The sequence below is a fragment of the Accipiter gentilis genome, chromosome 18, assembly GCF_929443795.1.
Source record: "Accipiter gentilis chromosome 18, bAccGen1.1, whole genome shotgun sequence".
Lineage (NCBI taxonomy): Eukaryota > Metazoa > Chordata > Aves > Accipitriformes > Accipitridae > Astur > Astur gentilis.
The window spans coordinates 23,706,503-23,724,516 of record NC_064897.1 but is presented as its reverse complement, the minus strand read 5'-3'; the positions used below and the strand labels follow the sequence as shown (position 1 = coordinate 23,724,516).

At 40.2% G+C, this 18,014-nt stretch overlaps 2 protein-coding genes across 4 annotated transcripts in view; one reads left to right on the top strand and one right to left on the bottom strand.

The window, feature by feature from the left end:
* The window catches only part of ALDH1L2 (aldehyde dehydrogenase 1 family member L2), a 39,371-nt gene extending 29,818 nt beyond the window's left edge, over positions 1–9,553 (top strand). For all 3 annotated transcript variants that reach the window (XM_049822470.1, XM_049822469.1, XM_049822471.1), the window contains 10 exons: positions 548–618; positions 729–834; positions 1,218–1,305; positions 2,068–2,161; positions 2,411–2,507; positions 3,994–4,092; positions 4,829–4,994; positions 6,239–6,344; positions 7,135–7,334; positions 8,374–9,553. In XM_049822470.1, coding sequence (XP_049678427.1) covers positions 548–618; positions 729–834; positions 1,218–1,305; positions 2,068–2,161; positions 2,411–2,507; positions 3,994–4,092; positions 4,829–4,994; positions 6,239–6,344; positions 7,135–7,334; positions 8,374–8,429 — 1,083 coding nt within the window. In that variant the 3' untranslated portion in view covers positions 8,430–9,553. The remainder of the gene's footprint in view (positions 1–547; positions 619–728; positions 835–1,217; positions 1,306–2,067; positions 2,162–2,410; positions 2,508–3,993; positions 4,093–4,828; positions 4,995–6,238; positions 6,345–7,134; positions 7,335–8,373) is intronic.
* A 674-nt stretch (positions 9,554–10,227) lies between these two features.
* Positions 10,228–16,828, bottom strand: NOPCHAP1 (NOP protein chaperone 1). Its single transcript, XM_049822476.1, has 4 exons — positions 16,751–16,828; positions 15,409–15,495; positions 12,526–12,662; positions 10,228–10,907 (listed from the first exon to the last, which is right to left on the bottom strand). The coding sequence occupies exons 1-4, from the start codon at positions 16,818–16,820 to the stop codon at positions 10,725–10,727; spliced, it is 477 nt and encodes a 158-aa protein (XP_049678433.1). The 5' UTR covers positions 16,821–16,828; the 3' UTR covers positions 10,228–10,724.
* Between the last annotated feature and the right edge of the window lie 1,186 nt (positions 16,829–18,014).

Below are 18,014 nucleotides of genomic sequence, written 5' to 3'. Positions count from 1 at the left end.
GGTCTCCCTGGCAATACAAAAGGACAGTCTGCTTCCAGTTGGAGAATACGGATTTAAAATGTGAATCTAAATGTCTAGGAAATCAGTTGAGGTGTCACAGTGGATATGCGTGCTTAGTCAGCTCTTGATTATTCACGGAGCAGAATGTCGTTGTGGTTGTCATGCACATTAGTGCAGATACTTGTGTGCTATGTTACATTCTGACCAAGGCTGGTGGCATGGGTTCAACAGCATTTCCTCAAGTATCTTTAAGATCCACAATCAAGAATATCATTCAGCTTTTTTCGTCCATAGGCCCTCACTTTATGTTCTTCCATACTTTTGTGAGCTATGTTTTGATTTCATCCAGCTGAAAATCAGGAGTTGACTACAGTATCCACAGTAGGAAATCATACAGTAGAAGCATCCCTGCCCCTTTCTTTGATGCAAAAATGCTTCTGGTTTTGAAGCCTACTCTGTGACTTTCCAAAACACACTTACATGGCAAATATATTTGTAATAAAAATGATTAAACAGTACCAAGCTTTGTCCCTCCTGTGTCTTTTAGGGTGCTACAATTCCAATTAACCAGGCCCGGCCAAACCATAATCTAACATTCACCAAGAAAGAGCCAATAGGGTAAGTTAAGTGCCAATTTTTTCTTCTTAGTGACAGCCTTGACATACAGAAAAGCCATTCAAATGCTGCCATCAAAAATGTAATCTTTCCCTGTTTTTCCCTACCTGAAGTGTCTGTGCAATAGTTATCCCCTGGAATTACCCACTGATGATGCTTGCATGGAAGAGTGCAGCATGCTTGGCTGCAGGCAACACACTCGTACTCAAGCCAGCTCAGGTAAAAACAAAAAGGAATGTACAGATGGCTCATGTCTTCCTCTATTTGTTCAGGCAAAATAATTCAGGCAATCTAGTGGGTTTCACCAACAGATTGACCTGTCACATGTACCCATAGGTTGACTGTGTCATATGTTTTAAAGTGCATGTATAATAATACAAATTGCCACGATGATACAAAGTACTGATTGTCTTCAGTTCTGCTCTGATGCTACTCTCATTTTCAAGAATGAATTCCTTTCCACAAGAAGCCATCACTTTTAATTTGTCAATACTGTGAGTAAGAAGATGAATGTTGTATCAAAATTAAGATGTATTGAATGTAAAAGATATCACCGTGAGTTTAATTAAAATAGGACACCTAATCTAAATGTTTCTACTTAGGTCACACCTCTGACTTCCTTGAAGTTTGCTGAGCTCTCAGCTAAAGCTGGATTTCCTAAGGGTGTTATAAATATTCTGCCTGGCTCAGGTAAAACTTCAGCTAATCATTTTTCTGGCAAGAGAAGGTCATGCTAAAACTGGTGAACTATCATTTTACCTTTCTGAAGACCTATTACGTAAATGCACGTATCTTCATAGGTAGTAGGCTTGCATCTATGTCATACAGCAATTTCACATGTTTCCAGAACAGAATTGGAAAAATCTATATGTCATCTATATGTCACTAGCTAGTGGTAAAAGCTGTCAGCCTACACCGTCTACAAGTTCACGCAAATAGCATGAACACTCTGAAGAAGAATGTATTACAGAGAAACATATTTCACTTGATTCATTTTTTTTTCTCCTAATCTCATCATCACTTGGAAGTATGTAAATGTGACTGTAAGACCTAGAGCAAGCTGATAAGATGTGTATTGGTCACTATAGGTAAGTCATGGTCCAGACCGTGTTACCTGATGTCACCATTTTCCACTTTCCCCTAAGGAAGAAAAGTGACAAAGTAACTGTATGGGGCAGGCTCTGTTACAAATTAGGTTGTTACACTTACAGTGGAATATTAGGAAGGAAGTTCTTCAGTCCAGATAGGGGAATTTGGAGACACTAATGTGATCCAAGTTAACTAATATGAGATTTTTCGTAGTCATATGAATAAAGTTGAAAATGTAAATAAGTATGTGATATTGTACTTGATTGACATATTGTTAGCTCTTTCTGTGTTACAGTCCTGCTGCTGGAGTAGGAAAAATTGCCTATGTACTGTCTAGTTAAACTGTTTTCCTCACCCCAATAGGTGGCTTAGTGGGACAGCACCTGTCTGAGCATCCAGATGTTCGCAAAGTTGGATTCACTGGTTCAACACCAACTGGTAAACAGATCATGAAGAGGTACTCTCAGCAAAAGATTTGTAAATAAAGACTGCTTAATCTAGTTCTGAAGTATCTTATTAGCTGTATTGTGCATGTAGCAGTAATAGGAAAGCATAACTACATATGGTTGTTTACATTTATGTAGAATTTACTAAGTCACTATTGGAAAATAAAGGTTTATACAATTTCACTAGATATGATTGAAAGGAAATAGTGAAATAAGCTATTTAAAAGTTATTTTTATATGATTATTTATATTTTTTACAGTGCAGCCACTAATCTGAAGAAAGTTTCTCTTGAACTTGGTGGTAAATCACCATTGATCATATTCAGTGACTGTGAACTTGACAGAGCTGTAAAAATGGTAAGGTTACTTCCAAGTACAATATATTCAAAGCCTTTTTTATACATCCTCACAGTACTGCAATACACTGCCAAAAACTGTAGTAGGGAGCCCTTGCATGAAAAATCGTGCAGTCTGTTAGAAAACAGACTCTTTTTCTACAGGATGTTTCTTTATGCCAGCACAATTAAACTGTTCATGCTGCACCAGAAAGGCAGAGATCAGTACTACAAGAAATATACATTAGGAAATACAACAAAACCAAGAAATATAGCTGGAAAGTATTTTCACTACCCAAGTTAACACATTAAACTTGATTTGTCAAAATCCAATACTCAAAAAAAAAGCGCTTAAAAGCCTCAAAGTGAGTTAAAATATACATTGAGCTCCTTATTGCCATATAGTTCTTCTTAATTCACCATCAATTATCATAATTCACCTTCCCAACCTGCCATAATGTGTTTAAAGTTCATAAATAAGATGTGCAAATGAGAAATTCAGTGGATTTAAGGAGCTTATTTCCTGCTCAGGTAATCTAATTCATCAAAATGACAACAGATGCAGTTTGCTCACTGAGAGGCAAAAAAAGGTCTTCCACACTGTACTTACCCAAAGCGCTAATTCTATGAATTCTCTAAATCAGCATAAGCAGGTACTGCTACCAGGAAGAAACTATTATACACTTTCCCTGGTTTTGGAGTGTCTTTTGGCAGGATGAGAGTCTGAGTGACTGTACAGTGAAGTATATGTGGAAAATAATAAAAGCTGAAACTTAGTCAACTCACTCCTTGGCCCCACCACTGTTCTCAGCTGTAGAAGTGAGAGGGTGACGTAGAGCTTGGCCTCAGCTATACCTGGCGTTGATGGCTTTAAATGATTGTGAAACAATGCTTTTTTTGCCACACACTTGACACTAGCACACCATCCCAGTCATACCTACTGATGCCAAGACCCTAGGCCTTTGCAGCTGCCAGAAAACTGCATTTTAGGAATTTTATTTGTCCTGCTTTTCCTCCCCCCACCTCCCTACCACCCTCGAAAAAACAATGGCAAGTATCAGTTCTTGGTAAACAAAAAGCCACAAACTGCACAGGGTCTGAATCTACACTTGACATAGGAGGTTCTCTGTAGATTAGAGTTAAGCAATGTTCACCCAGTTACATGTGACTTTTGACTCAAGCAATATTGCTCAGTGGATTAGCACAGTTTTGTATTCAGTGGTTGTGCTGCCAGCCCTCTTCTCTGTGACACTGCAGCAGGTGTTTCTGTGGAACACTGATGGAAATGGAAAGAGCAGTGCTAATGGGTTCATCCTGAGCCGTTTGTCTCCATGGAAGTCTGTTTGCCCGTTATAAGATTAGTCTGCTTGTTGCATTGATGATGTTTCTTCACATAATGCATTAAGCTTTGAGGTTCACAAACACAGAATGCAACCCAAGGGAACAGAGTGAATGGGAAACTGAACAAAAGAATGCATATAAATATTAATGTTTTTTTCCCTGATCAGGGTATGGGAGCAGTATATTTCAACAAAGGAGAAAACTGCATTGCAGCTGGCAGGCTGTTTGTGGAAGAATCAATCCATGATGAATTTGTTAGAAAAGTGGTAAGATAATCAAGGACTAAAGTTTAAACAGATACTGTACTATGGCACAAAGATCCAGTAGTTTTACAAACACTTGCATTTCTTCTTATATTCAGTTGTTTAATTTCTCATTATTGCTTATGATAGGCAATGCAGCTTCTTGGGAACCTCTTACAGGGTTAAAAGGAAGGCACTGAAGGGAGATATTTTCATCAGTAATGCACAAATAAATGACATTGAAATAGATATTGTAGCTTCAGTGATATTTCATATTTGACTAGGAAAGTGAGAGGAAAAAAATTTCTGAACTTAGGTTAATGTGATTGAAGGCTGCTGTGAAGTTTAAAAAAAAAGGCATATTGGAAATGTAGCTAGAATAAATCAAAGGTTATTATTAAAAATCCAATAGTCACCACACTGTGCCACTGGAGAATTCATTTATTTAGCTCAAGAACAGGAAATCACTGTCATAACTCGTTTACCACTGGTAAAAGCTAACATTTTACATGCCTATTGTAAAAGTGGAAGAGAATGAATACAGGAAAACAGCATCATAAACTTTCAGAAGTAACCACAGATTATCAAACGTAAGACAAAGCCTCATTTTAGAAAGGGAGGAGCATTCCACTTTCTAAGAACCCAGCCTTTTCTTTGAGCCTAACTTCATAGCACAAAACATGAAGTATCCTGAATCACAGGTCACTTTAACAACTATTTGCCACATTATGTAACTTCATTTTCATTGGGTAACCCATAGGTAGAAGAAATAAAAAAGATGAAAATTGGTGACCCACTTGATAGATCTACAGATCACGGTCCACAAAATCACAAGGCACATTTGGAAAAGCTGCTGCAATATTGTGAAACTGGAGTAAAAGAAGGAGCCACCCTAGTGTATGGAGGAAGACAAGTACGTAGACCAGGTAAAATAATGTTCAGAGGTGTTTGGAACTTTTACACTTTGAACAAAAGCCATCATGATTGTCTCTGCTGCAATATGTGAAGTAGCAATGTGGGAACAGTACCAGGTAAGCCCAAGATACCACTTGAGAACAGGGCTTTCAAGTCTCATATTAAGAGAAGCTGCGCAACTGAAGCATAACATATGAAATTGAATCAGAATCTAGTCTGTATGGAAATCTTTTGTTCATTTATACCTGTTGCTTGTGAGGCATTGAGGCTTTTTTTGCAACACCCTTGAACTGTGAAGAGCCATAAGTATAATTATATCCATTTAGATCACACTAACATTAAAGCTGACTGAGGAAACTACTAGCAGAGTTTGCGTAAGGTATTATTATCAAAAGCCTTTTTTTGCTACAGACAATATGTATGCTAAGTTTAGTGAGCCGGCATGAAAGCAACATTTCTCATGGACATCTGTCCTATATCAATATTGAAGGAGAAACATTTGCATCAGAGTTTCAAAATATAATGACCGTATCCTTAAATAAAATGAAAGTGGAGATTCATAGCTATACAAAATCAGTGTAACAAAACTAAATGGGAAATCTTATGGAAGGGGGCGGCATTTATATAAAATCTCTGAAGTTGATTTTACCCACTCAAACTGGAATACAGTCACTCACCAAGATGTAGGTGACCAGGATCTCTTGTGTATTACACCAGGACAGTTCCTGATTGGCAACGATGAACTAGCTTTTGGACAGGTCTTTACACCCTTCAGAAATGAACAGTCATTATGAGGCGTTCCCTTGCCTCAGAATTCTCTTTACTTCAGCATCCATAAATCTTAGGTAAAGTTGCCAAAGTTGCCAGTTGCATGTTTTTTCGTTGTTTGGAATATAGAGATCTTTATGGCTACAATCTATCTTCTTATAGGATAACAAGAGTGGCCTCTGCGGCATGCTCTAACCTTGTCTTCCTGCTGTCACAGTGCAGGGTCTTCCACTGAGGAGTCACCTAGTCTGTGGCATGCACACCTTCTGGCCTGGTCAATACAGGCCACTATTTTAACCTTTTTTCTGCTGTTTGTCTGGTGCTTCCACACATGCATTTCCCATACTTCATTCATATCAATCCTGGTATTTTCTCTTTCAAGTCTCAATGTATCTATGACCTCAAAGTATGGAAGAGAGACGGCCTGGACAACACAAACTGTGAAGCATTTTCGCCATGCTCAAATGATGCTCTATCCTCTGTTTAGGTTTCTTCATGGAACCCACTGTATTCACAGATGTTGAAGACCATATGTATATTGCCCAGGAAGAGTCCTTTGGTCCTGTGATGGTGATTTCTAAATTTAAAAATGGGTATGTTCTCCTCTGGTTACTGTTAGAAACTTTCTCATTTTCACCCTACGTGTAGAAATGATAGCATACGTAGTATGATTTTGTTAAATCTTGTAAGACCAGTCTGAATCCCTAGATTCTCTTCCAGCTAAATTCAGAGAAAACACCCTTTTTAGCAGGGGGTATCCTGCTCCACGTTGATATAGAACTAATGCTATTAGCAGTGACAGGATAGAATGCAACTGTAAGTGCCAGTTCTTAAATAAGTCTTAGTATTCAGTGAAATGTTTTTACTGAAGTTGATGTGGTAATTGCAACAGCTCGATCAAATTACAAAATGTGTGTTTTTTCCCGTGGAATCACTTATTTTTCTGTCACGAAAGACCACATAGCATTGTTGTGCTTTGTGTAACATTGGCACATTACTGTTGCAAATGAAAATCCCTCTGTGTATTTTGTAGACTGCTAGTTTTAATAGTTTTACAAATATTTTTGTATTGCTGTAATCCCCAAGTTGTACTGTATCTGAGCAAAGTTGGTATGCATACTGCAACTTTTCCTTTGACATTTCTTCGTGTAGATCTTAAGCACTGAAATGTAAGGTTACAAGCTTTACAAGTTGGAAGCAAGGGTATGAATTTCCATAGATCTCTCAGATTGACACACAGATTAGTCCTTAGTAAGTTGTCTTTAAAAAGACTAACCGGAGAAGAGCGAGCGTGGGAAAAGGTGCTTCAGTGACATCGAAGGCAGAAGGTTGCTAACACTTGTTTATTTTACCTAGCTGCAATTAAATTTCTTTCCCCTGTAGGGATGTTGACGGAGTGCTGCGACGGGCAAATACCACAGAATATGGCTTAGCTTCAGGAGTTTTCACAAAAGACATAAGCAAAGCTCTCTACATCAGTGAAAAGCTAGAAGCTGGAACAGTTTTTATTAACACATATAACAAAACTGATGTGGCAGCACCATTTGGTGGATTTAAGCAGTCTGGCTTTGGGAAAGATTTAGGTAAGTCATTCTTTCCCTCTCTCATTTCTCATCTGACAGTCCAAATCCATGAAAAAACCCACCTTACCTGTGCACACTGCCTCTAGTGAAACATGAGCAATGGATGCATTTCCTGCGTCTCCTACATTCCTCCCACTGCAGTAATCTAGTTCCTCTCCCATCCCTACAACAGCCCCACATCAATACCTCCAGTTCAGCCCTTCCTGTATATTTGCTAAATAATGCTACAGCACGCAGAATATTCCTCTTTGACTCCTCTCAGAGCAGTCAAATTACAACTTGTCCAGAGCTCCATACAGGCTACAAAGTGCTGTCAAGCAGCAAAGGTATTGTCCAAAATTTTCTTTCCTTTCCCTGAGAAAGAACACTAATTTAGGTTTCTCCTCTAAACTTGTAAGAGCATGGGAAACATTTTTATGCCTTAAAATGTCATCAAAATTTGCCGACAGCCACAAAGAAAGATGTATTAAAAAAAAAAATCTCATCTTTTCAAAACCAGTTTTAGAAAAAGTGAAGTCTAGTCTGTCAAAGAAACTTTACAAGTCTGGACAGATCAAGTCTTCTGGCAAAGAAAAATGAAAGAAAAAATGTTTTCAGGGACACAGCAGATTTTTGCCTTTGGAATCTCTAGCACGTAGCAGACATTTCCTGAAACCAAAATGAGTATCAGGAAAAAAAAAAAAGATTACCAATTTTTTATACAGCTTCTTTACCTAGAAACTTCAACATAGGCAAATCAAAGCTCATAAATTCAACTATGAGCCCCCAGTGGCCATCTAGAAACTTCTGCTGCTTCAGTCCCACCCAGGTGGTTTGTTAAATTCCAGCCCCTTTTTCTTTCCACTTGTTGGGTTTGGCCTCTTCTTGTCAAACCAGTTCTGTAAATCTCTGTAGGAGAGTAAGTTAATCAGTTTCCATTCTTAAGGACTCAAATATTGGCTAAAGCATTTTAGATTTTTTTCTTAATAATATAGTTAATGTCTCTGACAACATTCTCTTTTAGCTGCCATTCTAACTGGTAAATATTGTGTTTGTACAGGTGAAGAAGCTCTTCATGAGTATCTCAGAACCAAGGCTATCACTGTGGAATACTAAAAGTAACAGCCTCACTTGGAAAGTAAACTTTCAGCAGAGTTTGAATCTTAATGACTCCATGAAGCACTTCATACCAGGCACGGGATATGCTGTCTGCAGTGCTACAACTGAAAAAAACCCAAAACAAAACACCCATTTCGTGGCTAAGTTTCTATAAATCAGATCCAAATTTTAGTCTCACTGACAGATAAAAGCATTTGGAAATTAACCTGAAGTTCTTTACATTATGCAGCAGCAGTTGTTAGCACAATCTCCCCCAAAAACCAAGAACGTGGTTTGGTTTTATTTTTTTAAATACAACTGAAGAATGAGTTCTCACATGTCTACTTCTTATTTGTGTGAACGCATTTACATGGCCATTATAAATCCTCAGTCATTAGGCTTCTCTAAAGTTGAACTAAAAGTATATACTGACTATGCCATTTTTGCTATAAACCAGTTCCAGTTTTACAGTAGCAATTAAACATTCTGCTCTGGTGATTCTTCAGCAGTACAGAAAACCTTTGTGCCATAAGAAGTAAATCAATACAAGAAAGTGCACTTACTATGATCTTTGTATAGTACATACAGAGTTCGACATTGGTGTTAAACTATGCATATCAAAGCTAAAGTTACTGAAAATATTTTCTATCTTTTTGTTGATACGAATGTGTGATCTGCCTGCAATTTGAAAGGTGGTTACATTAACAGATTAAAATCACTTTTTGTGTCTGTGCACATGGACTGTTATCACTGTTTTATACAGAATTATTATTACTTTGTATTCCATAATTTTTTAATCTACAGGAAAATCCCTTGTAAAATGACCGAGTTAAGATATTGGCTTTCAAACTTTCTTCAGTTTGAAGTTTTCCATAGATTGAGAGCTCATCTAACAAACTAAGCCTACTTCAGACCACCTGCTCTTCTTAGAGTGCGACGCCACCCAAAGCTTAATCTGATCTGTGGGCTGCCATTAAAAATAGCAGTCCCATTCTTTGATTCCCATCCTTCCCACTCCCTGAAATATTTTGTGGTTTAATCAGTTAATCCCAGTAAATCATGCCCCCTTCTATTTTTAAGAAGCCGCATTGTGAAAGAAAGACCAGAATCCTTGTTATTTCTTATCACAAATATTACAGAAACAGATATTAGAACTATAGATTTAAGTATGGAATTCAAAATAAGTCCTGTAAATAATTGCAGGTTTCAAGTCATGACAGTAATATCTGAGCAAATACAATATAGAAAATTTTACTTTAATGGTATAGAAAATATAAAGTTCCTTTAAGAAACAAACGATGACATCCAGGAGCATGGTAGATACTTCTGAAGTGCAAACCGATCTATGGAGTAAATACAACAGCCCAAATCATTGTATTTGATCAATCTGAGGTAAGTATGAATGAGACATAACTTTCACGGATTTTGGTTTCACAATTGTTTCAAGCTAACGTAAGTACAGCGGTAGCTGAAAATTCACCTTTTTATTCTCCCGAAGTGGCAGTTGTCAACTAAATGGAGAGGACAGAAATGTGGCGGGGAAAGTAGGATATGAAAAGTGTAGCTTAAAGCAATTGTAACACCACAGAGGCAGAGTTGACTGTGTAAGTCCTGAGGGTATCTGCACTCCAGCCACAAACGTTCCAGACAGGAGCTAGTAGCCCACCCGTAATGATACGGAGCTCAGTGCAGGCACAGAGGGTAAGTGATCCTTTGCTGAACTCCCTCGTGAGTCATGGCTGTCCTTACCCATGCTAGCTCACCTTGAAATGACCTCAGTCGCTGCTTTAGTGTTCAGCAGTTATTGTCATGAATGCAATGTAGACATACCTCTAATGTACTTTAAGAGAATGTTTAATATTGAAGACATTGTACATAACACCTCACAGGACATGGAATATAAAAAACAAAGCTTTTTCCCCTAGTTAACTCTGTCTTGCCCTTGAAGCAAAAACTTCCAGCACACTACAGAAATCTTTCTTCAACAAAGCAACAGAACAAGAATTTTAACTTGACTAGTTCAAGTGCCCCAAATTCTAGCTGCTTTCTTAGTCTAACCTAATTTGAAGTTCATTTTCATGTTGTTTGATGAATAAAACCATACTTAATTCTTCAGAAATCCAGCCTGCCTCAGTCATGAGTGGATCCTGAATTCTCCACCATGTAAACTATGGCATTTCATATGATCCTGAGGGATGATGCTACATTGGGAAACAAGGTAGTTTTAAGGGCCAAGTCTTCAAAGTAAGAAAACATGATTTGGGTTTTTGTTGTTTTGTTTTGTTGGGCTGTTTTAAGTAAAATAAAATGGATTTACTCATTCACTTTGCTGTCCAAAATTTCTATTTTGCCCTTTTCTCCTTTTTGTTTAGGAAACTTAATGTTGTCTATTGTCACTTCATTAGTTGTACAGTCATCTTCAGACTCTGATTCATCTTCTGAAGTTAGTATTTCTTCATCTGTATCAGAATCGCTCAGTTCAACTACAGCCACATTCTGGAAAAAAAGACCATAGTTAACACATTACACATTTCTATACCACTTCTGTCATTTGAGTAAAACATAAAGCAAACACATGAAACAGCCTACTACTACAAGAAAACCACAACCACAATTAGAAAGACTTTTGCGTTCTCCTAGGATTACGACAAATATCATGAACAGATTCCTAAATATTTAAATTGTAATTTATATTGCCCTGTAACAAACATAAGGCCATCTTTATATCATTATCAAAGAGAGAAATGAATCAAAAGCTGAACTCAGATAGTCTAAATCAGGTACTTAAACTGACGAGCAGGAGGTATCAAACTTAATTTTCAGTAAAGAATTCAAATGAAACCATTTAGTGTATAAGTGGTCATGACATATACAAACGTGTATATATATTTATTAATATAGTTCATATCTTATAACCTAGTAGTGTTCATGGCACTACAACTACTGCAAAATAGCAAGAAGTTTAAACCACCAGGATATTTTCTGAAGTAAAAGTGATCATATATTTCCATATGCAGAGCCACGATTTTTAAGATCTTGTTTTCTCTCTGAAAATATCTGTCTTAAACTGATAATCCTCACCATAAAAACTTCCCGTATACAGCAAAGCAAAATACAGGAATTTGAGATGCAAATAAATTTCTTCAGTGATCTGCAAATAGCATTAAGCTATTAATCACTAGGTCTCCTTGTTTGCTTATTATAAAGCCAAGACACTTGACAGACACTGTCACATGAAAAATCTTTTAAAAATCCTGTCCAAGTTACCCATTCCACTTCAGCATACTGAAACAAACAATTTTCACGATCCACTTTGTTTTCTCACTATTTAGTTGGAATTCTTCAGCATATACCAGCACTGGACAACCTACTGCATGTAGGCTGGGTACAATCTACAAGAACTCTGAATCCAACTGGTGGCGAATAAATTGTTCTGACAGCTCACACCAAACCCCAGGCTGCCTTATTTCTGCCTTTTATCTTGTGGGTCTGCAGGCCAGAAGGCACTTGTCTGGGAGATGCGCATATCACACGCATCACCCTCATACTAAAATTTTCTTACGTGAGCATGTGGCTGCAGCACTTCAGTTAAAAAAGAGAAAAAAAATATTGATGTGAATGTAAGTAAATAGACAAAGACCAGCTATAAAGGATCACAACACTAGCAACTTTTCTAAACCCAACATCTATAGCCAGTCCTAAAAATACCTACAAAGCACAGCTGAAAGCCAGTTATTAACTCTTATACTAAAGCCTTCTGTTATGCCTTACTACGCCTCATGTTATCCAGTTTCTAAATCAAACTACCCATGAGACATTTAAAATACAATTTGTGATTTACTTTTGATTCAGAGTTGCTGATTAAAAAGTATGTCTTATTCTGGCCTTAAACTACTTCATCCCCAGTCATTAAGTTCTGCAAGTATGAAAACCAAGTAGTAAATTTTAACCAAATAAGCATTTTTATTACATCAATGTTTTGAATTTGCAGATCACGGACTAAGATGGTAAAGACTTAGCCTTATCTATCAAATTAGCTCATTCTAAGATCAGAGAATTATTTTAATCACATCTAAATTTAATTTATAAAATAAAAAATAGAGAAAGTATTTACCATTTCTATAACTTTTTCTGTTGCAGTGTCTAGATTTTCAATATCAAACTGATGAGCTGGTGCTGTTACCATTTTTCTTCTCAGCTCATCATTTGCATGGGCCATCTGTGGTAAAAAGCTCTGTACTCGGTCCAAAACTGAAAAAGAAATAATTATCACATGTATATATACAACAGATGCCCATTAGTTTATACATTTATACCTCAGAAATCTGAGCATTTAAAGAGATTCCATTTCAACTGTAATTTCCAGCTGTCTACCATATTTAAGATGCTTTAATAGAAGGATTTTTCACAGTATTCAATTTTCCAAGACACAAACAGCAAAAAGGTATAAAAATCTGTTGGTCAGCATGTGGTGCAGGAAGAAATTACTTCAACAATTCCATTTGGATTCTTAAAACAAAATGTGACTACTTTACAGAAAACTTGCTTGTAAATTCCATGGTTTTAAATACATGTTGAGTGCCAACTTCCACATCAGTATTATCTCCAATGGCAATATAATTATGTCCTCCTTTCCTCCCTGTTACAAAGTATAGACTGAAGGTCTCAAAGAAGATGGAAAAATTAGCTGTGGCAGATGCCACAGACGTCATGCTACACTAAAGAAAGTTCAACAAAATTATCAAGAGGGGCTCTGAAATTAAGACGGTGGGAGAGAGATGGATGCTCTATTTTGAAGTGTAAAGCACTTATTCCCTACAGAAATATCCCTCTACGCTCAGTGGGACTTCCCAACTCCAGTTTCTTCAAATAATCTTTGCTCCACACATGCAGATGAGCCAATCACTGGTTTAATTCTCTGCGAGTAAGAGGTACTATTCTAAGTGAGCTCCACAGAAGTCTAACAGGTATAATCTACCTTTGAAACACTGTCATCTTTATGGAGACTTTTATCCAAGAAACTCAATGTAACAAGTTGGGTTTTGTATTACTTTTTAAATCTGAGCTCAATCACAAAATAAAAATATAATAATTTGACAGTAGTCTGTTTTAAATTAAATGCTTTTATACACCAAATATTTTATACTGAGACATTACTTCTGAAGAGATAAGAAGCCCAGATCAGCAAAAAAGCAACAACTCTATACTGGAAAAGAACAACCTGAGACTAAAGAACTGTGGTATATTTTAATGAAGAGAAAAACTCCTGAAGATACACTACTTTCAAAGAATAACAATTTTTACACTATGTCCTCTTATGCATGGAGTTACACAGAAAAAAATGTTAGCAACCTATATGTAGCTTAGTCAAAGGAAGAAGGAGCATAGCTTGATTAAAGAAAAAAGTTTACTTAATGCATTCAAATTAATGGTTATATGATCTGGCTTACTAATTTTGCCAGCACACTCATAAAAATAAAGTTCTGAAAGTGATCTACAGAACTTGCATCAATTTGAAAGCAGCTGACTAAATGAAGACCAGAGGTACAACCTGGTGAATTCACTATATGCAGACAGCAGGAGCATTTCTGCAAGGAGAACTAAGTCCCTAAAACTTACAGTGGTAACACGCCTAGCATCGCAAAATCTAGCTTTGCAGAAGCAGCAGTTACATGATTAACCTGTGGGTGATGTGCAACAGCAAAGGAGGACCTATGACCCATAAAAACAGAACGCAAGAATTTGTCCCGTTACTAATCCAAGGAAAGCACTGAAGCCAAAGTTTTGAAACGGATGTTACCTACTACTTGACACTGTTCCCATAACTAAGTCCTACTGTATTGGGTCTGTGTGGCAAGGTTTTGATAGCGGGGGGGCTACAGGGGTGGCTTCCATGAGAAGCTGCTAGAAGCTTCCCCTGTGTCCGACACAGCCAATGCCAGCCGGCTCCAAGATGGACACGCCGCTGGCCAAGGCCGAGCCCATCAGCAACAGTGGTAGCACCCCTGGGATAACAGATTTAAGAAGGGAAAAAAGTTGTTGGGGCACAAAAATTGCAGCCAGAGAGAGGAGTGAGGACATGTGGGAGAAACAGCCCTGCAGACCCCAAGGTCAGTGAAGGAGGGAGAGGAGGTGCTCCAGGCACCGGAGCAGAGATTCCCCTGCAGCCCGTGGGGAAGACCATGGTGAGGTGAGGCAGGCTGTCCCCCTGCAGCCCAGGGAGGTCCACGGTGGAGCAGATCTCAACCTGCAGCCTGGGGAGAACCCCACACTGGAGCATGTGGGTGCCCGAAGGAGGCTGTGACTGCGTGGGAAGCCCATGCTGCAGCAGGCTCCTGGCAGGATCTGTGGCCCTGTGGAGAGAGGAGCTCGTGCTGGAGCAGGTTTTCTGGCAGGACTTGTGACCCCGCGGGGGACCCACACTGGAGCAGCGTGCTCCTGAAGGACTGCAGCCCGTGGAAGGGACCCACGCTGCAGCAGTTCATGAAGAACTGCAGCCTGTGGGAAGGACCCACGTTGGAGAAGTTTGTGGAGGATTGTCTCTCATGGGAGGGACCCTACGCTGGAGCAGGGGAAGAGTGTGAGGAGTCCTGCCTCTCAGGAGGAAGGAGTGGCAGAGACAATGTGTGATGAACTGACCCCAACCCCCATTCCCCGTCCCCCTGTGCCGCTGCAGGGGGAGGAGGTAGAGAAAATCAGGAGCAAAGTTAAGCCCAGGAAGAAGGGAGAGGTGGGGGGAAAGTGTTTTAAGAATTAGGTTTTATTTTCTCATTACCCTACTCTGGTTTGATTGGCAATAAATTAATTTAATTTTCTCCAAGTCGAGTCTGTTTTGCCCATGACGAATAATTGGTTGAGTGATCTCTCCCTGTCCTTATCTCGACCCACGAGCCTTTTGTTATATTTTCTCTCCCCTGTCCAGCTGAGGAGGGGGAGCGATAGAGCAGCTGCGTGGTACATAGTTGCTGACTGGGGTTAAACCACAACACCTACTTACCATTACTCCTTGGCATCCTAACTGTTTGTAAAGTTGTGGCCTTCTTGCTGCTACATTTTGAACTAATCAACAAAGTTTCTTCCAACCCTGGAAACAAAAAAGTATTTGAATATTTACCTCTCTCAGCCACAAATGTCACATTTTAACTGTGAGGCTCTCTTCTTGCTGCTACTTTTCCACCTTTCTACCACAAGACTAAACATGAGGATTCAACTGTCTCTGCCTCCAGGAATTCCACTCTGCATTCTGGCAAATACTGTTTCTTGATGTTTGTTTGGGGTGCTTGTCTCAGTATTTCTGTATGTAGTAGGTAGCGAAAGGCTAGAGCTTGCTACCACAAGAGGCTGTGAAAGCAGACGGATCAGCGGGTTCAACATGGAATTAGACCAGTTCAGGGCAGCAAAGTCATCATCACGTACTAAAAGGACTGAGCAGGAACATACCCCCTGTCATCCCTACCCCTACAACCGCAGACACTGGGCAATTACAAGGACAGGGAGCACACAGTCCTTATAGTAACAAGTTCTCTGTAATTATCATCTGTTATTGCAATTCCTGGAAGAAAGACTACTGGGCTATATGGACCACTGGTCTGACCCTGCAGGTCACTTCTTACAGGCTCCCACTGTTTTCAAAGTCTTTGTCAAAGATTTATTTAGTAATAGTTATCAACACACAGAGAAACTACCTGTAATACCCCCAGCAAAACAGAGCGAGGTAAAAGCTAGCGTGTGCTGAAATCCTGACTGAAATCCCTTCCCTCATGCATGTGACTGTGGTGGCGACCAATAAAGGGATGCTCATGACCTAAAGTAACTATTTTTGCAAGAGTAGCATCGTAAAATCCGAACAATGTAGGGAAAATCTGCGTTAATTAGACAAGCCAGTTCTTATGGCCGCCAACACAGCCATCGGCCCTTCACCCTTAACTTAATTGGAGCTTTATTGCTTTTTAACATTTGTTTTCCTCACAGGAATATCGTTACGACTATGGATGCTACTTTAAGGTTTGTTTGGGGGTTCCCCCCCCCCGCCCCGTATTTACTCGAGCTATACCAGCCATGCCCGGGAAAACGGTGGCTCTTCAAACCCCGCGAGATGTCCTAACAAGCGGAGGACTACCAGCCCGGCGGCCTAAAAAGCCCCCGAGGCCAGAGCCCGGGGGTTCACCACAAGCCGAGCCCACCCCCCCTTCCCCAACCTCCCGTCCCGGGGGGGCGGCCGGGCTGAGCCCCGCAGCGCCGCTCCCTGCGGCCGGAGGAACCCAGCTCAGCTTGAAAAGCGGCTCCGCACCTCTCGGCCGCGGAGTCTCCCACCCCCCGACCCCGAGGGGACCGCTCACCTCCTCGCCGCCCCACCACCAGCAGTTCCCGAGAGGCGGCCGGGCCCGCCGCTCCGCCGTCCGCCGCCATGCGCCGGACCGAACCGGAAGTGAGGGCGGGCCGGGAGCTCGCCGCGACGCGGCGCGGAGCGGAGCAGCGCCCCCTGGAGGGCGGGAGGAATTAGAGCCGCCCCGAGGCGGCGGCGGGGTGAGGGGCTCACCGGCACGGGCGCCTACACGGGCCTCTGCATCTGGGTTAATAACGCAGGAAGGGAGACGATTCACGTTACAGAGAGAGAGAAAAAAATCCCTATTTTTAAATCCTTATCCAACGACCTGGCATGAAATGTCCGTCCCGTCGCTTGGAGGAGAAACGGGAGCATGAAACCCAGCTGGAAGCGGGTAACACTGCTTGCACGCCTGCCAGCAGCTACTCTTCTTTGAAAACTTTCCCATTTTCGCTGCCAGAATTTGGCAAACCCACCTAACATTAAATTGCAGACCCTGAGGGGAATTTTAATTACCGTTTGGAAAAGAAACTTGCACAGCCGTCAAGTTCAGTTGACGCTGGCCAACCTGTTATTCAAGATTTGTTCTGCAGTTTCCGTCCCTGTCTGTTTATCACCTAGACATTGTGAAAACTGTAAAAAGAGAACTGAACGGTTCATAGGGTACGAGACGGGGAGTCCAAGCCAAAAATGAGAAAAAGTAGTAATCAGGGAAGTGGTGTTTATATGCCCTCATTGCAAGAAAAAAAACACAAGGAAAAAACCAAACAACCACAACCAAACAGATCCCAGTATCTTAGACATAACGAATACCAAGGAGTAAGAAGCAAACCTGCAAGGCCTCAAGCAAGAGACTGCACTGCTCTTTTCCTGACAGACCTGCCCAAACAAGTGTCTTCTGCCACTTTGCCAGGCCACCTGCAGCGCCAGGTGCATTCCTCTGAATTTGCTCCCTGGTTTGCACCTTTCTACTCAACTGTGCTCCAGAATTCCAGTTTCTCAGAAAAATCCCATTGCTAGCCTTGACAACCGAAAAGCCTGGAGGACTGAGGGTTTTGCCTTGGGCCCCAAAAGTGAGTCTTTCTGAATTTGCACACAGCCCGAAATAACAGTGTGTCAACCTCAAATAATATATTTAATCCATGGGTATTATGTGATTTCAGGCATAATACTGTCAAGAAACCTGTAATAGGGAGTGATGAAACAATTGCCCAAGATCACCAGGCAAGCAATTAGAAAAGCCAGAAATAGCACCCTTAGGTGCTATTTCCAAACCC

Coding starts and splice junctions, on each gene's coding strand:
- NOPCHAP1 (XM_049822476.1), bottom strand. CDS start 16,820: ATGGCGGCGGACGGCGGAGCGGCGGGCCCGGCCGCCTCTCGGGAACTG. Junction 15,496..16,750: donor GGTGGTGGGGCGGCGAGGAG/GTGAGCGGTCCC, acceptor TTTTGTTTCCAG/GGTTGGAAGAAACTTTGTTG. Junction 12,663..15,408: donor TAGGATGCCAAGGAGTAATG/GTAAGTAGGTGT, acceptor TTTCTTTTTCAG/TTTTGGACCGAGTACAGAGC.